This window comes from Tinamus guttatus, unplaced genomic scaffold (assembly GCF_059628265.1).
Source record: "Tinamus guttatus ecotype Peru unplaced genomic scaffold, ASM5962826v1 Tinamus_guttatus_pri_ptg000327l, whole genome shotgun sequence".
NCBI classification, from domain to species: Eukaryota; Metazoa; Chordata; class Aves; order Tinamiformes; family Tinamidae; genus Tinamus; species Tinamus guttatus.
In genome coordinates this window covers 5089278-5116675 of record NW_028288861.1, presented here as the reverse complement: position 1 = coordinate 5116675, position 27398 = coordinate 5089278, and the positions used below count along the sequence as shown (strand labels likewise).

Below are 27398 nucleotides of genomic sequence, written 5' to 3'. Positions count from 1 at the left end.
TATAGTGTAAAGAAAAAAAAAACGTTACTGATGAAACTGTTTAAAAAACTGTACAGCTTCATCTGTGTGTGATTTGTCAGGTCTGAAGCTTTGACGTGCCCAAGGGGCAGACCCCAGCGGGGAGTAGGCTGCAGAGCTAAATAGCTGTGAAAGAAGTCTTAATGTAGGATGGAATTCAAACTAACCTTGACATGACCTCAGGAAAAATATGCAAAAAGTAAAATGAATGCACTCTGCAAGATACATCCTAATTTTGTGGCCAAGCTGGTTAGTTTCACAAACATAACTGGGACTTTAGAGGCAAAATAAAATACAAGAAAAAGGCGAAACTTAGGAATTCAGAGTAAAAACTTCAGCAGGCATGGTGTGTTACTGCGGAGGCATATCAACCATTTGGAAACAATCCAGATAAAAACCAACACTGAACAATATTGTTGTCAGCCTGTCTATTCAGGAAAATTGTTTTTTTAGGTTGAATATAAATGACACAAAGCCAAGATTACATCACTGCATTACAAAGTCTGTTGTGGCTTTTAGCCGAACAAGCCCCATGGATCTACTGGCTGATGGCTGTAATTCAGTAAGAAGTTTTAAGGGCTTCTCTTCTTTTTCCATTTCATTACTATAAATATAGAGGAATTGCATTTAAATACAGATTTTTTTTTCAACTGCATGCCACATCCTGAGTTTGTTCTTCAAGCTTACTACTTGATGCAAACAATAAAAAATTGAGGGGGTATATTAAGTCTTGATTTGGCTTTATTATGCACTTTGCCTGTCTTGTTCAGTGTTCAGTTAAGCAGGAAGACATCCCCCCTAATACAGCAGCCAAGAACTGGCTAATTCACTAGATATATGGAAATTTTAATTGAGTGTCAACTTGTGTTGAAATTCAATCCCATTACCCTCAGAATGCAATTTTGTAGCAATACCAGTTATTTACTACACTATTAACCAGATTTTAAATATAATTAAATCGCTAAGAACATATAGCCAAAATACAGCAGTTTATATCCCAACAGCAACAGTAATCAAGCATCAGGTGCATAAGATTCCATTAGATGTATAAATGGTGGCCTATGTATAAATGAAGACCAACTGTGGCAGATGCTACTAGAACACGGTCCCACCACACAGGTTACCGTGCAGTTCAGAGACAACCACAGAGTTGATGTACTTCGAGTTATAACAGTGTCTTGATCAATCAGGTATATTGTGTATTTAAGTGAGATCTTTGGCTGATGATGTACCAAGGAATTTCTAAAATCCCCTGCACTGCTTGCAACAACAACACTCTTTCTATTATAGTTTTGATTTTTTTTTTTCATTTCACACCTTGCACAAGAAGTGCAACTTTCCCCACAGACCAATATTGATGCAACCTATAGATATGCTTAAACACCAAATTTAGATTTAGCTTATTTACATTTTTAGTTGCCTTGAAAAGTATTGATGTAAGACAAAAAGAGTGTTCCTCAAGACGTAGTATCTACTATATATTGGGATTAGTGCACGTGCATATTTACTGAGGAAAAAACACAAAGTAAGGAGGATTTCCAAATACTGGTGTAGATGGTAATTAGCCCATTTCTGACTAGAAAATATACTTGATGGAAGAGAAAGTGTTTGCTCTGGAAATAAAAAGGTGAAGTTGCACATCTCCCTGGTATAATATTCTGAAATGCTGACTTTACTGAATCCAACACAGCTACATTTTTAGAAAATAAAATACAACATTACAATATTATGGTGACTTTGAGGAAAGTAACCAAAAAACACATTTATGAACTGAAGATTTCAACTCATTCTCCCTTCTGTTAAGCTGTGCCCAGTTTTGCAGTATGCATGAAACATAAAATTGGAATTCTTCTATACAAAGATTTAATTCCAAATGCACCTACTACTGTCAGACTGTGTATTACAGGCATCATTTTATTTTGAAATGGATGCCTCTTTGCATTTATCTCTCACAGAGTATCTCTTTGGAAGTCGTCCTTCCATTCTTAGTCAGAATGCTAATAGTGGTCAGTAGCAGCCTCTTGTGGGTGAAGTCTGACTGAGAAGTGACAAATAAATTATCCTTTCTTCTAGCAATATCTACTGGGACATGCTTGACGGTTAAAATTCTCACAGTTCTTCTTTTCTCCTATTTCCTATATTGTTTCAAGGAAGAAGAAACTCCCCACTGAAAGAGCCAGACTGAATCCAGAAATCTTCAGATGGACATGGCCAGAAACGCAGGGTCTCAGCTGAAGACCTGGAGAATCCACAAGGAGTTCTCGGTCCCTGATGGCTCCAATATCCTTCCGCTCAAGACAATATGACTCCTGTAATGTCACGCTACTGTGTCTCATCAGCTAGGAAAAAAAAACTCAGAATATGGGGATCCGAGTTCTCATCATCTGCAGTATCTAGGGTAACACCAAGGTGTTTGAAATATGGGAAGTTTTTCTATACAGGAGAAATTGCACTGGTTAGAAAGCCCATGTAAGTACTGATCACAAGGGCTAAAAATCTGATACTGACTGCAAGCTTCTAAAATTTCCCCAAAGTTATAATGAAAAATATCAGTTTTATTTTACTTGCACATACTGTACTATATTAAGTCAAAGCTAATAGTTTCTATACTGTGCTCTGTTTTTTTTCCTTACAATTTCACTTGAGTTATGTCAAAGTTGACACACCCAGCAGGTCCACAAGGAGTGCTAAAACCTCTTCACTGGCTATCTCAAACATGCTAACCATCATAATTTTTCCTACTGGAATGCAATTAAAATGTACAGCATCCAAACTATTTTTAAAGCACCTTAAAAAGAAATTTATATAGCTAATTACTCAGTATCATCTCCAGACAGACATATACCGAACACTTGAAGAGACGTAACGGTGAACAACTATGCACTTTCCTAGTACAAATTAGTTTCTTATTAAAACAAAATGTAAAAGTTTCCATCCCAACGTCCTTATCTGTGTTAACAGTGGGCTAATCCTATTTTAAGACGGATTTTGAAAACTGTTAAGAATTCTATGTCCAGTTTTTATTTCCTACTATTCGAGAAAAATTAAGTATTTTATAAAAAAAGAAAAGCTACCCTCAAGTTAAAAAAATATATATATGATCAACTACAAGCCTCTTTCAAGAGCAAATTTATAATGGAAATGCTGACACAGCATAAACTACAGCTGTATGAAGAATACAAAACCAGCTATTTTAAAAAAATATATTTTTACCATTAAAATGTCCAACTTTGGTTAAACCTGGACTTACTTTTTTACAATACCAAGTAATGTTAACAGCATGCTGAAAATGTTAACGCTAAGTGTACAGTGTCAAAATAGATTGAATCTCTCTGAAAACTGGAAATTCAAGCTTTTTAAACATAATCCAGATGTTTGGCTTTTAATCACATTTCAAGAAAGAAGAAACTTATGCGATACAAAATTCATACATGCATATTTCATTAGTGCCTTTCCTATCACTGAATTAAAAATTTCTAACATATGTTTTCCTCAAACAGATAATGTTTTAAATTAGAAATGTTGGCAAGAAGTTGTACACCTCACAAATTTCAATGAATTATTTTCATGTGGAAGAAAACACTTCATTTTTGTAGGGTATTAACAGTTTTAATAGCGATTTCTGCTGTAGTGATCATTTTCCCCTTACTGATGTGAAGTTCGGTAGCCCCTAAAACAAACTAAGCATATAAAGATGACTGAAAACGCCCTAAAGGACTCACGGGCATTTAACACGGATACTTTTCTCTTCCTCACTGTTATGCAACTCAGCGTAATGTTAAGTCCAAGAGGATTTCTAGTAAGAGTCCGGCTGCCTTGCAGATGGAGTAACTGCTTCCAAGATGTATTTCAATTCTAGAACAGCTACCACCACCCTTATATTTGCGGAATAATAGGTAAAGGATATTAGCATACCCCTTGTTTCAAAAGACGTGATAAATTATGATTATTTTAACCTTCAGTGCCTTAGAAAATTAAGACTTCAAGGACTGAATGGATTAAAAATCGTTTCTAAAACTGGACTCTCAGAAGGTAATAATATTTTACTTTTTATACAACTTAAAATAAACAAGACCTAAACAAAAAAAAATTCTTATTTTGTGATGTGATGGAAATGAGATGCTTCTGAACATAGTTATGAATTTCTGTCCAGAAGAGTTAGGAACTAAGCACTCCTGGACATGCTCAAAACCTGTCTCTCAGGATCTCAAAATGCTGCTCTGCCTAGGAGAGGCGTTTAGCGTTTAGCTTTTTGCAGAGTGCCATCACTAGGGGTGTCTACTGCAGTCTGTTACAGGCAGACTCTTTGCTCTTCCTAAACTCCAAATAGCTGCAAGTTTGCAACAGTCCTGTGAACTGGAGAAATATGATTCGCAATTTAAAATGGGAAACTGAGATACGGAAGGACTAAGCGTCCAGGGTCACAAGGATTTCTGAAGCGGGAACAAAAATCTTTTCAGATCCATTCCAGTTTTCTGTTCAACTGAACACAGTCCAGCGTGGCTGAGCTTAAAACTAATTACCATTGCTTTCTACTAGACTGAGAGTAAAATAAATTATTGTATCTGTGATTCATTTTAGTCATACCACATCTCTAAACTCTTAGTACTACAAAACTTCTAAGAGTACAAGTTATTTAAAAAATAATAGTAATAATTACCTTTAAAATGTACATGAATGAGGTGACACTGAATTCATTTTGTCTCCCAAACAACAACTTGTGAAACAGAAATGAAAGAAATGTTTCCTATTTCTGTCTGTGGCTCTGATTTCAGGTAACTTTCTAAGGATTTATGCTGCTACTAAATGTGAACTCTCTTACTTGCTGACATGGGGAAAGCTGAAAACTTGTTCTTATCTCAAATGGCATTCTGCCAAAATATCCTCTGACAAAACTTACGTTAATTCACAGGTCTGAAGTCCCTGGAATTGTGACAATCTATGCTAACCTGTATAAAATAAGCCTTGCAGTCTCACCTTTTCACCTGTATAAAACTTCCTGGCTTAGAAGAGATCTTTCAGGATTGCATTTAGCCCTGATTAAAAGATGCAAAATATGGAAAATTCATAACATTCCTTGTTAAAAAGATAACTAACCAGCTTCCTTCACTATTAGAAATTGTATGGCTTGTTTCTACTTTGAATTTGTTTAATTTTAACTTCCAGCTGTTTTATCTTCTTATACTTTTGCCAATAGCTTGAATGTCTGTGCAAAGCATGACGTTACTGCAAGATTCAAACATGAAACCAGATGACTTGCACTGATCTCTGATTAATTCTTTTTGGTGTTTCTAGTATTACAACATAGGGAATCAGAATATAGAGTTGCAGGACAATTTTGCAGAGGCTTATGAACTCAAGTATCAATAGTTTAGACATTCTTATGGCTCAATTCTTCCTAGGGCTGTCAGGAAGCCAATTTTCAACAATCTGGCCCTGATATAAATGAAAAATAATGGATTTGGATTTAACTGCACTTACAGGCAATTCTGCCTAAACTGACTTTTTGGCTTTTAGTTGTTTGGCTCTCCTACTTCAATTTATAATTTTTTCTGCCCCTGCTCATGCTGAAAAAGAGGATGGTGAGGACAAGAAAAAGGTCATAGTAGCAGGCAAAATGCTCTCCTTGTGGCTGAAATATTCATTGCTATCTAGTATTTTTAGTACATATTGCTGACTGCTCTAGATTCACTTTGGAAATTATAAAGTTGAACGTGATCTTGACAGAGCAAGAATCTACCCCTTTCTGTTTAGCATTTTGTAATGAGCTTCTCTGAAGTCCTGATGTACAGCCTACCTGTTCGTTAATAGAACCTGTCTTACAGTAATTAAAATCTGTATAGACGCTACTGTACAGATAGATTTCTAGAAAATAAAACACAAGTTCATCTCAATTTATGTGGCCTCCATTGTTGAAATGCTAATCTTCTTGCCCTAAGCAGTCTGATAAACTGGTAGCTATAACATCAATATTCAACACTATGTAAGAAGTTCAACATCAGTGCCTTTAGAGACTGGCATATTATCAGTATTTTAATATCTGAATTCTACAGGAAGAAATGCAAAGGGCATGTCTCAAATAATTGGAACAGGTATGCATACATTTGAGAGAGAAAATACTTGAAAGGACCACAGCAGTAGGAAATATCAGGGCATAAAACCAGTACTGAAGTAATATGAAGCAAAATTCAGGAAATTTTGAATGTAATTCAGCTGTAGAGAACACTAGTGAAGACATACGAATTTTTCTTCCTGGCATTCTCTCAAGGCAGTCTGGTCCTGCTTTTGTAGACAGCTAATCCTGGTAACCATGCATGTCACGATAACTGTGTGGCAGTTCAAATAGTAATTGGAAAGATCTGCAACAATTAAGCTAAATGCTTAAAGTAACCTGTGCTGATGTCTTCAACTTTAACTGTTCCCTGCCTAGTTAATAGATATTTATTATACTTAAATGACTATTGAGAGAATTTAGATATTCTTAATAAAGAAGGAAAATAAAAAAAGAAACACAAAGTGAGAGAGGAAGCCTCACTGGTGGATTCAGAGCTTTTTGAAATTTTTTTTTAAAGATGACATTCTGTAAGAATATCGGGATAAAATAATTGGCTATTCTTATAGTGGCAGGACCTCATGAATGAGGTGCTCTCTGCCCTTCATTCACACATAAATAAAGTGGTTTTACTTCATCACATATTTCGTAGTTTAAAAATCATTTTATAATTAATGATAACTATATAACAAAAAGAGCACTTTTTTGAATTCTTTATGTTGTTAACAGTACTAGATTACTTCCATCAAATCTGTATCTTAATCTTAACTATTTTAGATTATTCCTTTAGGTTCTATGCTAGAGGTATAATACGTTGCTGCCAAACTTCAATTCAAAAAAAATTAAGCTATGAATACATATTTCAAAACAGGCCATAGAGCTTCTGTACATTAAGAGACTAGCCTAGCACCACATTAACCCTAATAAAGGTAATTTTTCCAGCACGCTACTGATTGGCATTAGGCACTGACTTTTGCAGAATTGCCACTGCATTGATTTTTTTTCTTTACCACTTTAATAAAGTGTTGAAGAAACAGAGGAGGCAGAAGTTAACTGTCCTTTGGCAAAGCCATTAAGCACTTAAGAAAAAGGCTTGAATTTTTAAACCATGCAAAAATCTTTAATAACATAATATATGTTTTCAATTTCGCAACCTTTCATAGCTAGGCCTGAAAAAGTCCCATTAGCACGAATACATTTACATTTGTCTGGCACAACAGAGGAAACTTACCATTACAAATGCCACACTGTTGCACTCACAGAATAACGTCATTGAACAACAGAAGTTTTAATAAATACTATTGCACACCCGCCTCAAGACGTGTGTTAGGGCAGATGATGAACAATACAGTGTAGTAGGCCACCTGGTGGTCAAATACGCTAATTATCCATTTTAGACTAAGAAAATTAGAGGATCATAGGAAGAAAAGATAAACATGGAAGAATTTCATGAAAACAATCAGTTAAAACCCACTGAAGGTAGGGCAAAGATATAGACAGGAGAGGCTTGCCTTAGCTTATCTCGGGACATCAGGGACTGCTGACCATAAATGGCTGGCTGGGCTAAAAATAAACTGTAATTAATTTCCCCAGCTTTTCCCATGATGTTTTTGTAAAAGAAGGTTTCACAACAGGTCAGCTTGTCACAGCCTACCTCTCCATTCCCTGCATAAATATGGACACAAGTCTTTACCAGGCACTACTAGGAAGTCTGAACGCTACTTAGAGCTATTTAGAAATGTGTTACTCAGTGCATTGCTTTAAAGGACCTTAGGAACTGAGACAATTTGGTCTCTAAATCTGCACCTTGATACCTTACAGCTATACAGAACAATCAAAACAGGTACAAGCTGTTGTTGATCCTGCACACTCAGGCTCAAAAAAAAGTAGTGAACATGAAATGCAAGATAACTGGGGACTAGTAACAAGCAGCTGAGATGTCTGAACAGAGGAGTTAAGGCCACAACTTTGGAAGGATCATCAGCTGCGGGATGTCTGTCAACTGAGGACCTGAAAATGGGAGGCTGACTTGAAAACTAGCACAATAAATGAGGTTTTGAGACTTATTAAGTCAGAATCTGCCAGTGGTAAAAACTTTAGCACTGGGGTAGTAAATTCTGGCCTCAGCCAGATAATGCCAGCAAACCAGAAGTTACAGCTATAACAAGAATTGATATGAAAGACGCATCAATCTCTAAGGGTTGCTCTGATCAATCTCTAAGGGTTGCTCTGATGAGCAATCTCTGGGAGCATCTGCTTCAGGAGGGAGGAGCAAAGAGCACTATGCATGTCACTGAAAATATTAGGTGTTCTGCACTATTTTTAGTCTTACAAAATCATCAATGTCAATGGAGAAGTCTCTTCTCATAAGATCTCCATATCAAATTTATAATCAAATCATACGCATGATTGAAACAATCTGATGATTTTAAGCAAACCAAGTGCCTAAATCATGTGAAGATCTCCCATTGCACCAGGTTTTCCCATTTGGAGGTACTCAGATAGTGAAGAGATTTGCACAGGCACTCACGAACACAGCAGCTTTTAAATGATGTGTGAGTTATTATGCCTGAATATTTTCACAGACTGGCCTGGCCAGAGGAGAGAGAAACAGGAAATTGGTAGAAGAGAAATTCTCTGGCTTGAATTCACCTGGGTGAAGAGCAGGGAATCTATTTGCTCACTGCTTAAAAATGCAGGGACAAACCACAAAATGTTAAGTATCATCTCAGCACGCTGCCTCAGCACCAAAATCCACCTCTGGCTTATCATGGCCCTAAAGAGGATCTGTTTCATTCATTGAGAACATTCTGCTGCTGAGACAAGATATAGCCAGGGGACACATTCTTTTTAAAAGAGATGCAAAAGCTCTTCACATCTCACCTGCCTCCTCAATGAACAACAGTGCTTGCTGTCACCTTCCTTGACCAGCTGCTTCTTCCCCTCTAGGAATCTGGCTGCTAACAGGCAGAGTTGAGCACCAATTCTTAATTAATTAATGTGCACCAAATAGAGACATTTTCCCTAAAATGCCCATTTTGTTGCTTAACGTTTTAATACACTGATTTACACTGAAACAGGTCAGCAACAACAAAGCTCACTTATTTAGCACATGTGCTGTCAGAAAAGAAATATGTATAGAGATGTTTCTTACAAAAAATGGACTAAATGGACATAATTATCTTTAAGTAACTCCAGCTTCTTTACTTTGCATCTACAGTAAGTAATTTCTGGTTCCTACAAGATCAGAAACCAGGGCTAGAAGCTACTGCTTGGCCAAAATAAGATACCACGGATGAGCTGATGCACAGTATTCTGCCTGGGCAGAGCACTGATTCCCACCTCTTGCTGGGATCCAGGAGGCCCCACTCCTCCGAGAGGCAGCTTGCACATCTCTGTATGTCAACTAAGTCTTATGTATGCGTAGAAGGTCCAGTGTGGGGGACTTTCATGACCTACCATTTTCACATATACAGGAAAGTAAAGGAAGGACAGTTTTAACTTACTACCTATAATGCTTCTCTCATCTTTAGATTAATCCAACAATTAAATCACTCTTAGGTAGCAAATCAGTTTGCAGCTTTCTCTATTGTGTAGTTGCCAGCTGTCACTGGGAACCTTCAGGAGATCTCTGTGGGAAGGATTGCCATCTTCATTCTTACCTTCGCCTGCTTACATTTCTATCACTATTTCTACTGCAACGTAGGAAAAACTGACGTAGGAGCTGCTGTAGGAGCTCTCTATCACTAGGGCATTCTCCAAAGCTCTGGAAATCTGTAGAAGCGAGCTCCACTTTTCCAAAGTAGAAGACCATAGCTCTAAAGGCTTGAAATAACTGCACTATTCAAGGACTGATATCTTGCTTCCAATTTTCTTTGCTCTTTTATTTATTCTTTGTTCTTTTGCTGTTTTATAAATCACTCTATCTGGACTATCTCAAGGTCCTTCTGTAAGGTGAACAAAAAAATTGTAATAATTACTGTTTGTCTCTGTGATGACTAGGTTCTTCTGTCAAGTGCTCTGCATCTTTCACGGTTTCTCAAGGCCAACAGTAAAGTCCCCCAAAAATCAACAGATGCCACCCACAAGAGACTTGGATTATTTCAAATTTTCTGCATTTAGCTTCACACTCTCTCCAGGTATCTGTTGAAGAGTTGCTGATGGATTGCCTCTTCCCTGACATTTCTGTTTCCTATGTTTAGCATGCCGCCAGCTACCCACTTGAGGCATAGCAGTGTCTTTAGTGCCTGGTTCATGTTAGACCAGAATAGCCCTGGGAGCTGGCTGAGACTGGTGAGCACAGAAGCCTATGGATATCTGACAAAGCACGTGGCAAAACAGTGGCTGTTGTTGTTCCTTCAGATCAATATGCCAAAACCCAGTACTTTTTGACAACACAGTGAACACTTTGCCCTAAAAGAGTCTGAGAATATACTCCAGGCTTTTAGTATTTTGTTTAGTGATTTTGTAGCCTACTCTAGGATTTCCCAACCATAAGTAGACCATCCATCCACTCTGCATGAACGTCCATCCACTCTGCATGAATGTCTGTGGGTATATCACTGCTTTGCCACCTTGCCTTTTTCAGCATTTTTACTAGACCTAACAGAATTCTGTGTTTTGGTGGACTCTAGGGAGGTAAAGTGGGGTTTTGTGCTACCTTAAACTTAATATCTAAGTGCTCATCTTCTTCAAATAGGACATATAGTCAGCTAGAATGCTCGGGAGGGGTCACAGTGACTGTCCTGCCTGTTTCAAATACTGCTTTGAATGCTGCCTTGCAACTGAAACCACAGCGCGTGCAGACCTGTGCCCACTTGTTCCAGAATTCTTGGAAAACTACTACAAACTTTAAGCGATGACATCTCTTATTTCAAGGTTCCTTACTGACTGCCTGCATTTGCCCATTGGCCTCATAATGATTTCATTGCACATCTGCAGTGCTTGGTTGCATCTCTCCAGCCTAATTTTGTTCCTTATCAGTGTTGTGCTGCAGCTGGCTCCACAATCCAGCTGGTATCAAATTAGTCATTGATCTAATAGCATAGTTGCAAATATAGCAATTGAATGCCTGGCAGCCTTCTGCATTGCCAGGACACTGAGAATCTTTAGATCTGCTTAAGTCACATTACAGATATTTCTTTCTTCATTAAAACCTTAAGTTCTCAATGGCTTCAGACGCCGTATTAATTTTAACAGTAACTGCAACATTCAGTCTGTCTGCCTGGCTCTCTTCTTCAAAAACACTTTTCTTTCTACGTTGCCTGTTATACTACCTACGTTGCACTAAAATGCCTACATATTCCATCAATCTGCACCTACCCTGCTTCATGGGTTCTTTTGATACACATTTATGTGTGCGCTTTCCTGATTCTTTTTTAGCACTATTCTGGAGAGCTCAGCCACTGTAACTAAGCATATATTACATCAGTTTCACTCTACTGTCTTCCCTGTGAATTGAAATTCTGCATTTCACAAGAGATCCTGGGAAAGAGATACAATTAAGAAATGTTTTATGTCTCCAGTTACACATGGGTGCTCTAGTTCCTGGCTCCATACCATATTCACATTGCTGCCCCTGGTTTTGATTAAGACAACCCTTTTATAGCTTTTTATTTATATAGAAATATTTTTATCATTCTCATCAATTCCTTTTACACGCCCAAACATTGTTTCTATTGCCTTAAAGCAAAGCCTTTTTTTTTTTTTGTCTAGAGTTCTAGTTTTCATGGAGTTCAGAGTCACTGTTATCTACCTTCATTTTTGGTGTGTTGTGCTATCTGAGTAATCACAGTCTCTTCCTTCCTTTGGGTCTCTCTAATGTGACTTTTGTCTCCTATCTCATATGCTACACTCACAGAAATAACATGAGAAGTCTTGATATTTCTAAAATTAAACTGCCTCTTTATTTACCCCCTTGATTGATTCTTCAGTATTGGTTAGTTCCAGACAGATAGTCACCACCAGCACTGAAACCTGCTCCTCTATCTCTAACTGTACGGACACCATAAATTTAGCAGTGTGTATTCATGTCCTTTACAAACAATTATTATTTTTAGCTTAGTAACTTATATATAAGTAACATCAGAAGTGCTATAAACTGTTTTCCAGCCATTTTTACACCCAAAAACTCCTCTCTATTAAAAGTGAATCAAACATTTTTCATCACATTCATTCTGATTTTTAGTAGCCTCTGTGAACTAAGGACAGAGGAGAAAATAAGGCCACAAAACAGCCATATAATTTAGTCATTAATGTTGGAAAGAGGAGAAATGGACAGAAACAGCTCAGCGTACTAGGCAAACATAGAGAAAAGCGGTCATTTTCTTCACCTTTATATATATATATATTATATATACACATATTTCTAACTATTATATGATTCACTCTCTGTTTTATATATTCTTCTAGACAGCTAACAAAAAGCAGACACCTGAAAGTCATAATTTAAGACTAAATGATATAGAAGTTCTGAAAGTGGAATTTTTCTTTGACCTCTGCCAAAGCAATAAGGAAACTATATCTTTTCAGAAAGAATGTTTTTCTATTTTTTTTTTCTGGGATCTGGAGTTAAATAAAGAAGTTTTTACTTTAAAAAACAAAACAGCTGAACTGGAGCTCTTCAAATATCCTTCCTCAATTAATTACTCAAGGTTAGATTCCTGCCTTTTGCAAGGTCTAAAGAAATGGAATTCTGCAATCATTCACATATTCTTCTCAGAAGTAGCAGGAAGGCGCATCCACAAATTTGAAAACTTTTAGGGAATGGGGAAGAATCCCACTGCTAGTGTTAAGAAAAAAAAAAGAAAGAAAAAAAGAAAAGAAACCTAACATCTTCTGTATTCATTCTCTAAGGAATTTGACTAATTTGACTATTGATCTTCTTGAGAAAAATGAAGCTTGTTTTTAAATTGGATAAGTTTTCCAAAAAAAATATAAACAAAACAGTGTAGATGTACTTTTGCGACAAAAAAAGTTATCAGGAACATATGACTACCTCTCTTCGAATAGTGGTCATTAAATCTTTTCACACATGACAAAAATGTAAGAGATCTTGGAAATTATTGTTCTTGAATACCCATAGCAGTCCTCCTTTATGAAAGCCAGAAAAACACATGCGTCAGCCCCAACACCTCGTTCAAAAATACAAATGTTCATCTTCAGAAAGTTACCACCTGAAAAACTCTTAACAGCTTTTCTGTATCTATCATCTCCCATTTCTAAGTAAAATCAATCAGTAAAGCAGAGAAGATCAGACTCCAGTGTAATGCCTGTCAAATTCGGGATGCATCACAGCAGGGTTTTGCACTGGCATATTGCATAGACATGACACAATGGTACTAAAAGAACCTCTTTTCATGATAACTGAGGGAGTCAGTGAGAGGTAACATTAGGTGAGTGAGGCTGATCTTTGTAACCTCGCTATACAATCAGTGGAGAGAGAAATAAGAGAGAAAAGGTTTCCCCTGAAACTATTTCAGAGTGCTTGACTTGTGCTTCTGCTCTGAATCACTCTTCAGAGGAACGTCTTTTCCTCCTTGACTAGTGAGGCTAGTCTCCTTAGCTCCCTGGTACTCTAAATTAGTCTCCACAAATGACCCCTTCTCCCAGTGTATCAAACTATAACCTCTCCATACCTTTCCCTGAGGTCTGCACCGGTGTGCACAGCCGGAACACGCTGTGCTCAGCTGAAATGGCGCCTATTCATTCTGCAACAAGGAGATGTGAGGGGCACAGCTGCTGCCTTCCCCCAAAGCACGTATCCACAGAGCCAACTTATTAAAGTGTTTTTTACAGTTCACAACCACTGGAAGTTCTCAGTAATGCTAAAATACCAGTGCCCACAGAAAGCTACTAAGCACCAAAAACGTTTTTCACGCTGGCTGCAGGAGGTGGCTGGAGCCTCCCCCAGGATCCCATTGGACCAGCTGTGCACGACCAATATGAATAAAATTCATCTACGATCAATACAGTCACATATTTTACCTTGTTAGATGAAAGAGTTTGCAAAAACACTACAGCTATTTTTAGTACTGCGTATTAAAAATGGAGTTGTGCAATGTAAAACTGTCACCTCATCTTGGCATGCAAAAATAACTTTTCAGGGGACTACAAACACAATTACTCCAAAATGAACTTCACAGGCAACTTACTTATTAACATTTATATATACATACGCTGAATATATAGGGAATGCAAGTTTATCAGGACTGAGTAAAGTTGGGTTTCATCTAAAAAAGGTCTTCCATGATGAAATCAAATATCATGGATATAGCACAGCATTCCTAGGGTAAACATTAAATACTAGCTTCACAGAGTGGGCGGCTCTCATGACTCCATGGATTTGCACTGTTTACATCTGGTCTACATGTGATCCAGTGGGTCAGGAAATCAGAAAACACAGATAACCTAACTTGTTAGATAAAAGGGTGCATTTTTGGAAGGTTGTGCTAAGAGCAATGAACATGCCCATGTTTTAGGCCATCATATGGCCTCTTCTGATTGGGGTCAGAAGAATATTACAGGGCCGTTATTCTTGTCCTTGTTTGCCTGCAGATGTAGTAGCACTGTAGACACCTTTTTCCTGAGGACTCTTGGTCCAATGGTTAGGCCAGAGTGCTGCCATACTTCAGCTATTCTTATCTGCTCTCTAGAGAACATGAAAATTTAATATATTTGAAATGAACCCCTCAGCTCCGTCCATCCTGGACACTAAGCAGGCCTAGAACATCGAAAGTAATGAGGGTGATAATTTTCATTACTCTTTGGGGTGAATTAAGGCCCTGTTTCTGTGCATTGGTTTAAACAATAAAAATGCTTAAGTGACTTTGGGCAACTTACTGTAGGGCATATGCACTCAAACCAGGGTAACTGAGTGTGTCAGACCTTTGCTTTAGTGCCAAATAACTGACAGTCTCCTAAGGTCTCAGTGCTCGGGATCTTATCCCACCATTTTATACCAGTAAGGACACAAAGACAGAGCATGTGGAGTTGACTAAGATGCTTGATGTGATGACTGTAAATTGTCCACGTTTTGCAGCTGGAGTAAGAAATGGTGATGACAGTTATGTGGTACACATTTACTTTTGTTTGAAGTCGAATGCCTCTTTCATTCTAGACACACTGCTTTAATCTCCCAAAAGCTGTACTGGCTTTTGCTACAAGCTCAGTAAATGCTGCTTTTCTACAATGTGAAGTTCATCTTCAAAGTCATGCTGGGCAGAAATGGGAGAAACCCACTTACTCTTGTGAAATGCATAGAGCCACTTCTTTCAGAAATACAGGGAGCCTGTTCCAAGGAAATTAAAACACTACCTTAGAAAGGCATGTACACATTTGAAGTATATTTTGGAAGCAACCAAGAAAATGTAAAAATATTGTTCATATTCTTCTTCTGTTCCCTAGACTTACTTTGTAATTCTGTAGACATGGTAATGAGTGTTTTCCTGTTGTAATTATACAGGACATTAAAACCTAACATTTATCTGCTTTAAATAAGACTTTTTGCCAACAATAATTTTCTTTGCCGCTTCTTGAAATATAAAATTTGCCAGAGGTAGCAAGAAATTTAATCATATTACAATGTTAAACACATGCACCACGGAAAAATGAGTTGGTTGCCACAGTAGGTGTCATAAAGGAGTTTTTACTCTGTTTTCCAGTGCAACGGAAAATACTTATGCAGAAAAAATTAAGCGATTTCATCACTCATTGCAATAAGAGACTACAGAACTTTGCTATGCTGGGTTCTGAACTCATTCAGTTGATACTATAGTAGCATTCAGATAATTATTTTTTACTGCTACTTGGAGTATCAGACATTTTTGGAGACCTCTCATACAAAACACTTCGTTCGCCTAAAACAAAACAAAAGAAAAATGCAGCCTAGCACAAAGAAATTGCCAAACTTAGTCAAGAACAAAAACTGAGCTTAGTTTTCTGCAAAAAAAAAAAAAAAAGTCTTTCTACTATATATAATGACAATTTAAAAGATATCTTAATTATACTGTCAAAGAATCATTTCTATCTAGGCAGGAATCAATCCATATGTGTAGACCTGTACAGGTGCTGCAATTTACAATTGCTAAGGATTATTTTCACTGATACTATTTAGCAAAATAAGACTTCTGTATTAATGCTAGAAGGAATTACATATGCTTAATCAGATAAGCTTTCTCTGCAGGACATATTTTGGGGCATAACTTGCTATTAAAGTCATATTTCAACATGTTGGCCATTCTTGCAATCTAGCCTAAAAGTTTATTAGCAAGCTTTAATGACTAGCCTGATTGCAATTAAAAAAACTCCCAAACGGGTCAACACACCTAAGTGCTATCTGCAATCATTTAGATTTCAACATCGCGGTTATTACTTATTATCAGGCTGCACAATGAGATATTGATTACTTTTAACCTTTAGATCTAAGAATTCAGGAAAAGCCAAGGTAGTAGAGCACTCTGCTTCTTCCTGTCTAGTAAACTTACGGCCTTCAGTGGAAACCTAATGATTCCTATTGGCAAGGCAAATCTGAAATTAGTTTATTCTCTTGGCTCACACAGAAACGATGACATATTTAAAAATTCTGCATGCAGAGCAGATTTGCAGCTACTACCTACAAGAAGCTTAATCCTGCAGCATGCCGAGAGCTTCCTCAGGAGCAATGCTCATCGTCCTGCTAGCAGCTCTGTGCAGGCACTGCCCGGGCACTGCAGAGCCAGGAGGCAGCCCAGAGCCTGCAGAACATCCATCGCAGGGGCAAAACGCTTGACGTTCTCTAGACTCTAACCAATCCTCTAAGCATATTGTCCAAATATATCACTTTCCAGGTTTTTAATCTTTTAATAAGTTTTCTTTAAATGGAAAACGGGCTTGGAAAAAAAAAAAGACTGAAACACAATGTCGCTTCAGTAGGTATGCAGGACTTGTTTTAAATGGAACAAAGTAATCCAATTAAACTAATCTGTTTTACAAGTTAAAATGATACAAAGCACATTAATTGATCCGCGTAGGCTAGTTTGAGGCTGCTTTCCATGTTAGCAGCATTTGGAACCGCTTCGCACGTTTGTATCCTCTAGCTGGAGAGAGCTCAGTCCTCCCGCTCAGGAGAATTACGGGCGAGAGAAACATAACTGTTATGTGTTAGATTAATTTGCAGAACACTTGGCATTATTATTGCCAAGTAGTCAAATTGTTCCAAGTTGTTCCGGAAGGGTGTTATTAATAGTATGTTTTCTGAGGAAAGTTCTGTCTACTTTTGGAACTGCCTTTCTGTTGCCAAGGAAACTCCTGGAAGCGCAGCCTTTGCGGAGCACACTGCTGCTTTTGTTTGCCCGTGTCCTATTCACATCATCTGAGGAAGCACTTTACACACTTCAGCCTCCAGTTTCAAATGTTGGAGTTTTCATGTATTTATATTACTGCTTTAAATATAGTTGGCTCTTCTTTTTAAACCCAGCAACTTGGCTAAGATTATTTTAGCAGTTGCATTAAAAAGGCCATTTTTTCCCCCAAGTTTTCAATAAATTAGTTTCAATTTGAATAATAGCTCCATAGGTTATAGCATTAGTCCTTAAGTGTTAATTATCTTTTCACTCTGAAATTAATGTAGTCATTTCCTACTGACTCCTCTACACCATTATTGAAGTGCTGAGCAAAACATGTCATTGAGTTCTGAGCCAGAACTGTTGTTGTGATTAATCCTGGTCACATGGCCAATCTCTGCCAAAAGGAGATCACTGAAAAAAGGTGACAAAGACAGTGATTTCCTGTCAGCAAAGAGTACGACAGGGCTGTCTAGAAGTGATGCAAATGAGGCAAACTTTCAGCACGGCTTGTTTGATCCCCTCGGCCGCGCGGCACCGCGGAGCACGGCCGCCCACAGGACCCCGCGGCACCTGCCCCACAGCCTGGGCATTTGGGGGCAAGCAAAAAAAACCTGCTGAGGGGTTTTCCCTCCACAGGCAACATATTTCAAAAGGCATCCTTAGCTTCTGCTGTGCGTTTGGGTGCTTCTTAATACGGCAAACGGCTCCCCTTTGACGAAACGACTTGTAGTTAACCTGCTCAAAATCCCCATCAACTAATTTTTCAAAGTTTTCACGGTGGTACGTTTTTTTCCCCCCACTATCAAGTCCATCTTTGCTGAAGACTTAGTATTGCAAGACGTGGATCTCTCAGTCTGTATTACAAACACGATGCATTACTTGTAATCAAATAGGAAAATATCATTTCTTTTATTTGATTTTAAAAAATGTTTGGTTAATTTTATTCTGACTATCCTAACAGTTTTAACAATCATACCGTACTTATTTAAATGGGGTTTTAATCTAACACAATTAAGTTTTGCAATTAATCTTCTGAGGAAAATGGAAGGAATTATCATTAACTTTTCCAACTACTCTACACATTTCTAATCTCCAGAGCTCCAATAAATACTGATGTGCTTCATTTTTGAACATTCAAGGTAGAGAATTACTCAAGTTCCTGCTAAAGAACTAATTAGCAGAGTTTAAATTCTTTGGGTTTGATCCTCCAGTAATGGCATAAGAATCCAGCCGAAGTCAATGCAAGTTCTATGTACTTAGAGCTTATGAGATCAGACTCACATGCAGTAGATTAAAATGAAGTAAACACGATACATTTGGCATTAAACTGAGCTATTAGAGCAGTACAAAGACGTGAGATTCCACAAAACAATAGAGATGCTCCTACTTATTTTTTCTTTAGTTAATAGATAAAGCATTATAGGACTAATAAACTGTCAGCTATTCATTCTCTGACTGCCATTTTAACAAACACTAGCTGATTTTCAAATTCATTAGTTTAACAGCAAGATAGCTGAAGTCATTTAGGGCTGAGGGGCAGTGTCGGCAAGGAAATGAAGAACAGATTTCTCTTTTTGTAAGCTGGTCCTTGAATCTAAGAATTTTTAAATAAGAGCCAACAACACTAGCCGCTTTTGTGTCAGAGAAAGATAGCGTACATATTTTCAGAGTTTAAAAAAATACGATAGTGCTATACATTCCTCTTACATGTATGAGCAAAATAAAATCATGGTAAACAGAGATAATAAAAATCCTAATAAAAACTAAGAAGCTCCTAGAATATTACAAAACAAAACCAGGCTGAGAGTTGACTTAAATCTACACTAAATGTGAAAATAGAGCATTGGGAAATAGATTAACAATGAAAATGTATTCTGTTTTCCCATATGCAATTTTAGTGTATATATATTATGTTATTCAGCTTTAATGTATGCTTTTGCCTTCTGATTCACCTGTTTTATCATAGCTCCTTCCCATCCACAGACTCCTTAGGGGCAATGATTACTGTTGGTAATAGTGATGCCACAGCAGGTTTCCTGGCAGAGGCAGCTTGCTGAGCTGGCTCAGAGGTGCAATTACTTGTCAGCTCAATAACTGAGAAGAGGGATCTGTGGGTGTAGGAGAATCCACCAAAAAGCAGAGTGCAATTAGCAGTTTCATATTTGAAGCTGTAGCTGATAAAGAATGACTAAAGCGAGACCTATGTTTTCATAACACCCCACCTCATTGAGGACTTCTAATACACGCTTGGGTGTCTCTTTACAGATTTCTCTCCCTATGGAGCAGGGTGGCTTCTCTGTTCGCTGGGGAGTGCAGGCAGCCCTGATGCCACGTAGCTGCCAGCGCGAAGCAGACCAGCTAGGCTCTAGGATCTCCTGAAATAATGAGGTGTCACTGTGGACCAGAAGAAAGGTGTACTAGGCTAGTTTGCGGGAACTATTAATACTGTTAATACTGTTTTAAAGACATGATTCCCCTCCCCCTGCTTTTTTTTTTTTCCTTGAATGTCTGAAATTAAGGATGATAAAAACCTAGCGATTTATCTATTTTTTCCATTGCCAGTGCAAGACTGTTGCCTCAGTTACATTTGCTCATGTTTCCTTTTGTCTATGTTAAAAGGTTTGAAATTATAGGGCTTTCAACATTTCTTTGAGAGTTTTTTTTTTTAAGGCTAATAGATATAGCCTTTAAACAGCCATTCATTCCAGTTTTGTATACCATCTGCAATTACTCATCCCACTTTATGGTCACTCCTCAGTCATCTCTTAACCAAACTCCAAATTTCTAGCAGTTTAAATTATTTGGGCTGGCTGCTAAAGCTTTAGTCCTTTTCATTTTGGCGGGTGGCTTGTTCTCTTAAAATCTGATTTACATTTGTTGATTTTTTTTCTTATAGAACTGAACCTAATAGTTAGACCATGCATGGTACAAAGTGGTCTGATATAGACAAGCATTACTATAACATTTTATTCTGGATTCAAAAGAAAATTTTTATGCATTTCTAACAGTGTTTATCCTGAGTCTAACCAGGGCCAGAACAGTTAATATGTGATTAAGTATGTCATGTATTTAAATGAGTTATATATAAAAAAAGATATTATTATCTTTATGAAGTGCCTGACAAAGAAGAAATGGAGGCCACTGAATTAAACTTGCTTGCAGCCTACAGTATGCTGGATCTGAAACACATTTTCTATTTTTAAAAATATTTTAAGACCTTTGACAACCTCCCCACCAGGTATTTTAAATAAAAGGACTGACATTAGAGAGTATAAAATGTATGAAGAGCATCAAGAAATTAGGTTGCCAAAACTACAAAAAAAGTAAATTATATTTAATAAATTATCAAATCTTTCAACCACAGAAGAAAGAAAACAACTTCTATTTGACCTTGAATGTACCACTTATTCGATAAGAAATTAAAAAAAAGCTAGAGGGTAGTTGTTTCTCGTCATTATACTGTTGCTGATTCTGTGGTTAGTTATTAATTTTATTTTTTATGATTCACAATCTGCTCTTTGAAATATGCCATATGCTCAAAGCAATTCAAGGATGACAACTGTCAGAATTACTCCAATAAAAATTGCCTAAATGAGGAAGATTTACTGCAGCCCGATATTTCTGCGGAAAGCCCCTCCTCCCCTTCTCCCGCACCCTTTATGCACAGACTACAGCTTCTTGGACACACAGGGAAGCCTGAAGTACCTCTAAGATCGAATCACGTGTTTCGGGGAACTTCTTGAAAGTATTCACTAGCTAAAAAGTGATAAAGCTTCTGGGCTAAACCTGCTATGACAAACAAGGGAAATGGAACATCTATATGTTAGACGAAGACCCTGCAATCAATATGCATTTCAAAATCATTTTGCTGAAATCACAAGCAAGTCTATTGACTTAACATGACAATGTCTGCTTTATGTATAACTAATAAAAATTAAATTGGAAGAGTCCTGTATTCAGGCAGCGGCAAACCAAAAATCAAGGCAAATTTCTTTCTTCCCAGAAGAGGACTGAAAGGTGGATAAAAATCCAGCTGAAAGCTCCAATCAAAACACATTTTGTTAAATGCAACCATTTCCTTTTTTTCCTTCATTTTGTTTCAGTCTATTTATTAATGCAGTTTCATTTATTTCTATTCATCTTGAAGACAAATCTTTGTCCTTCTATAGAATTACGCCAAATAGAATGTGATAAAGGGAACTTTCTTGCAATTATGATGTCGGTGCAGGCTGTCAGCGCACAGGGGATGGAAATGAGGTTGGGGACAGGGAAGGGAATTCTAATAGACACCATGATACATACAATGAACGCAGAGATATCCTGTGAGAGAAAGACTTGTCAAGCTAATCAGATCTTCTATAGCTAGGTAAAGGCAGTAACGGTAGCGCTAACCTTGTAAAGATGCTGCTGCTGCTCCTCTGACATCATCAGGTCATGGCTGTCCATCACGATGGATTCCATGTCAATCAGCCAATCCCAGAGCTCCTGGTATTCGGAATCAAAGTCCAAAAGGCTGTAGATAAGGAACAAAATGTATTATGCATAAATACAGTGTAGTTGTTAAAATCTTGTATTAGAATAATATATTCTTGAAAACTCATGATGTTCCTAGTTCTATTTCTAAAGAGACGTCCTGTATTTATACAGAGTGGATTGAAATGAAAACTGAAATCCAATTTAAGCCAGCGCCATGACCTAAATTCAGCGGCTGATGCTAGATCCTGACAACTGCTGGCATACCACATTTGCTTCAAAAATTTTAAAATAGGAATCCCCCATAGATAATGCTGTTTAATGGTTTTTAAAGTGCTGACTTTATATTGAGCAAACTTTGCAACAAGCATTTTGATAAAATTCATATAAAAATATTACTTTCATAGCAAAATGACTCAATCCATTCAGCCGTCCCTCTGCTGTCTATCTGCCCATCTCTGTAAATATCCTACATTTATTTTCATGGATGAGTAGGTAGCATTTCAACTTAACGCCTTAAGATAGGCTTGAGTGAATATGGTAAGCCAGTGAGAACTAAGGCCAGATACAGTATTAGACAGGTGTTCCCTACAGACATGTAAGAAACAAAGGTAAGGACAGGAAGTCAAAACAATGAATCCTTGAATAGCCAGCAATCATTAAAATTCAAAGGAGGATCACTACGGTTTTCAACAAAATAAATCATTAGAATAAGGAGCTTAAAAGGATTAATGTGATTCTCTATTGAAAGCCTGGTGAATAAGTAAAGCATAGATTCTTCTAAAACACCGTGATACAAGACAGAAGGTACATGCCAAAAAACTGCACATTCGTCAAAAAGATACCTCTTGAAAAGGAATCTTTAAACTTGCAGAACTGGAACTAACAAAAGCCTTGTCATAGCACCCCATAAGAATCAAACAACAGTGCATGTTCCACCAAAGCTCATTTCTCCAGTTCTGATTTTTTTTTTCCGTTTTCCACATTCTTAGCAATGCCCAGAAAAAAAATCGGAGTATTTCAAGAGAGAAATAACCTTCCCCATATTTTTATATATTATTATATATTATTAATACTATAGGACTATCAGTTGTTATTACCTAGAGTATCATATGCATGGTAGTTTCGAATGCTTATAGATAAAGTTGTGACAAGTAGAACTGTCTTTTTGGAAGAAAGCAAGATAGAAGAAAGTACTTGCCTTCCGTTACATTACTCTTGATGGGATGACAACAAAGAAATCTTGCATACTGCACAGGTGTTCATTACTGTTTCTGAAGTAACTCTCTGATCCACTGAATTTAGTATGCTCAATAATTTATGAAAATTGCACTTGTTAAAGATTTGTCAGTGTCTTGAGATAAGCAATGTTGCCATCATAAAGAAGAGCTTGCATAAGATGCAAGTTACTAGTGTTGAAGTTAGTAGTATTTTCATTTGGTGTTTGGGGCATTTCTCCCCATTCCAGAGATATTTGGCTTAGGTTTCATTTTTAAACTAAAACTAAATTCTATTTCAATGGAGCGATATACACAGGTGAAACAGAATCTTTAACCAGTTCTCAGAGAAACATATAACCCTTCTGTTATCTCCAATATCTATTGCTGCTTTTTTTCTCCACAATTTTCCCTAGATATAAAAGAGCTTGTAAGAGGCTATTCCTCTTATGTAAATTGGTATAGTTTCAGCTCTGGTCATTTTGTAGCAGTTGAAATTCTGAAGCAAGACATGAAGATGACCAGATCCTTCAAACTCCAGATCTAGCACTCAACACTTTTCTGCCATGAGAATGTCATGGGAAGTGTTTGGAAGCAAAACCAGGATGTGGCCTGGAAATATAGCACAATGTGCAGAACACATGTACATGCTCAATCCGAACACCTGCTTTCTGTGTGGGTCTATAAAACCACAGTCTAGATTTGTCTGCTTATTGGTGCAGCAGAATTCATTGATCCTTTAAAGACGCAGGAAAGGAGCTGGCCTTGACCTTTACAAAACCCATGTAAGTGCTAGGAAACAGCTGAGCAGTCTGATTTCTAACTAACTTCTAAACAGCAACTCAACCCAAAAGGACGAGTGAGGGAAACAGGATGCATTGGAAAAGGCCCAAGAGGGGATATAAGACTTGCAGGGATTCTTTTCATTGTTTGCATAGTTCTTGCTTTCTTGTTTTATGCTGCAAAATAAACTGGAGACACTTTCAAGCAAACTGAGTATGGGAGACATTTTCCTGAACCTGTAGATAGTGAGGTCATCTATAAGCCTCATCATGGTTTTTTGAATTTGATTGCAATGTTTTTAACAGTTCTGATATAACCCTGATTTTTTCAAAATAATACTTTCTTTATAAAATTAATGCCTTACATCTAAATGGAAATACTGATTACTATCAGCTTGGAAAAAGATGCAAACAATACACCCCTAGAAAGACATTAATAAAAAACAGCAAGTGTAGGATTAGTGACCAGTTAAGATTGAAACTTAACTGTCAATGTTTCTGTGGTATATTGAAAATTCCTTTTATATTCAGAATCAACTTTTTTTTTTTCTGTGCTTAGCAAGTCATTTTCATATTGCCTCAGGCAGAATCAAGGAAAGCATAACTTCTGAAATACTGTATCTGTGTTACAGATGTAGGAACTATAGAAATGAACTAATTTTGGTAGATTATCTAAATCCACCATGTGCTAAAAAAAAACCACATTCTTTTATTTTATGCAAAAAACCCTTCTCCATTGAAAGTATCCAAAAATTGCCAATGAAAATGGTGTAAGATAATTAAAGGGCAGGTAGCTACAGCTTCCTTAGTATAGGTTTATGGTTAATAAACTAAAATCATTAGCTACATAATAATTAAAATGACATTAAGAAGTGTATTTTATCTTGGTAAACAGGGAATCAGATATGCAGAGTTGCATGTCTAATCCCTTGAACCCTAAACATATTTCTTAAAATGTGGACATCAATTTATTATTTTGAATGAAAATTCATGAGTGCCCTTCTCATGAGAAAACCAGCTCGTCTATGGCATTAATAAATAAAAAGGAATGTGGAGCTATTTCCATCAGCTTTTTTCTCCCCATGTTTAACACATACATCCAGTTTGTATTATTTCTTTGATGGCATAACTCACATGGCATTGAGAAATACCATAAGCATACAGGTATTCCTGCCAAAATTTTCAGCCAGATGAAAATTTCCTTCATGTTTCTGGGTCATCATTTGATGGAACTCCTTTTCATACATGTGTTTTTATATGTAGGTTATAGAAGAAATCAAATTTCTGACCCTGAAAGCTGTAACATGCTGTTTATTCTGTGCCTATTTGGAGCCTTCTACAATGAATTTATCTCAGAGCCCTATCACTAGCTGACAAAAATATCCCAAGATCTGTCTTTCATGGCACAAAATGGTTGACATTAGAGCGTAACTCATTGATACCTCTACAAGTTCCTCACTGGTTTTGAAGAAGTGGAAGATCTCCAACCACTTCTGTCACAACGTTTTGCAGGTCTCTCAGCTCTCCCTGTTACCTCTCTAGACCTCGTTCTAGGGCACGGGGTGCCCATTCTCTTCTCTTTCATGGTCCTTTTAGCCATTTCTGTACAGACACACAGGACCCTTCTCCACTGTAATTGCAACATTCAACCTTCTACAGGAGATTTTCTCTTCACCTTGGCCTTCAGATATCCTACTTTACCTTTCTCACTTGAACTATTTCCTATACAAAAGCTCCTCATCTTTTACCCATCTATATATGTACACAATTTTTCATCCACAGTAATGCGAGTTCTCCATATGAACTATTCTTACTTAGTCCAAATTTCCACAAAGAACAAATAGAATGATACTGTAATTTTCCCAGTTATTTGAACTGTCCTCTTCTGTAGAGAACTCAAAATCTCTAGTCGATCATCCTGCTACAGAAACTCTGTCCACAGCTTTTATGCTGTAGGGTACTGTTGTATAAATCCTATTTTCAAAGGGCCATATGTTTGCAATTGAAAGACAATTGCATAGTGCTCAATATAATACCTCACATTGCTTCAGCTAAAAGATGTCCATCTGAATTCAGCTGAACACATCTTCTACACTGGATGAAAATGTGACACTGCATCCATCTTTCTCCAGTCCCTCAGCTCCTCAAGCTACTGTTGAGACTACAAGGCCTGGCATGACCATAAAGGCCAAGGGCTAACAACTAAAACTGAAATCTAAGTCACAACAGAGAAAAGGAAGGGAAAAGCCTAACAAATTACTGTTACCAGTATTAGGCATGAAATTACAGATGCAAACAAATGCATTCAAGTGCCACATTGTTTGCTTTCCCTGCAAAATCAGGTAAGTATTCTATGTGGGATTTTTTTTTCCGTGAGATTTAAAGCTTTCGACTCCCTGTCCTCAATAAAATCTAAGCCTGCTAATGTCTATCAGGACTATTCATGGCCAAGAAGGCCAATGGGATCCTGGGGTGCATTAAGAAGAGCGTCTCCAGCAGGTCAAGGGAGGTGATCCTGCCCCTCTACTCAGCCCTGGTGAGGCCACATCTGGAGTATTGTGTCCAGTTCTGGTCTCCACAGTACAAGAGGGATGTGGAGCTGCTGGAGACAGTCCAGTGCAGGGCTACAAGGATGATCAGGGGCCTGGAACATCTGCCCTATGAGGAGAGGCTGAGGGAGCTGGGCCTGTTCAGCCTGGAGAAGAGAAGGCTGAGAGGGGACCTGATCAGTGTCTATAAGTACCTCAAGGGAGGCAGTGAGGAGGATGGTGCTGGCCTCTTTTCACTGGTGGTCACTGACAGAACTAGAGGCCACAAACTGAAACACCAAAAGTTCCACAGGAACTTAAGGAAAAATTTCTTAACAGTGAGGGTGACAAAGCCCTGGAACAGGCTGCCCAGAGAGGTTGTGGAGTCTCCTTCTCTGGAGATCTTCCAAACCCGCTTGGACGCAGTCCTGTGCCACGTGCTCTAGGTGACCCTGCGTGTGCAGGGGGGTTGGACCAGATGACCTCTAGAGGTCCCTTCCAACCTTAAGCATTCTATGATTCTAGGACATTCTTATGTCCTATGCAAAATCCCAACCTTAAGTCTTGCTCACACATAAGTGCAGCTGCAAATTTAGAAGCTGCTTTTGAACATTTACCCTGCAGTGCACATTTATATACATATACACACCAATTCTGAACAAATTATTTTTATGGTTGGCACTAGCTACACTAGCACGCTTGAGAATCTGACAGATTTCTGCATATGTAATCAAGATCTCAGTAATCCTACATAATTAGCCCACATCAACTTTTCTAAAACAGTCATCTTCCCGTATAATAGGAGGGGATGTTTACAAGGATCATTTATCTTTAGAGTTGGTAATTTAATAAAATTGTTTCCAAGACCTCAACCCTGAGTTAACAATTGGAAAAGAAGTTTTGGAGATAAAAAAAAGAATCAAGATCACCTCAGTAAATGATTTTCCTTACAGAAGAAATAGAAGGGATAAGTTCTACAGTGTTTATTCATTAGCAGAAATCTG

General features: G+C 37.6%; 1 protein-coding gene across 2 annotated transcripts in view; it reads right to left on the bottom strand.

Moving 5' to 3' along the window:
* Positions 1-27398, bottom strand: part of AKAP6 (A-kinase anchoring protein 6) — a 203735-nt gene that overhangs the window by 48778 nt on the left and 127559 nt on the right. For both annotated transcript variants that reach the window (XM_088529284.1, XM_088529285.1), the window contains exon 8: positions 21787-21907. In XM_088529284.1, the coding sequence (XP_088385410.1) occupies positions 21787-21907 (121 nt within the window). The remainder of the gene's footprint in view (positions 1-21786; positions 21908-27398) is intronic.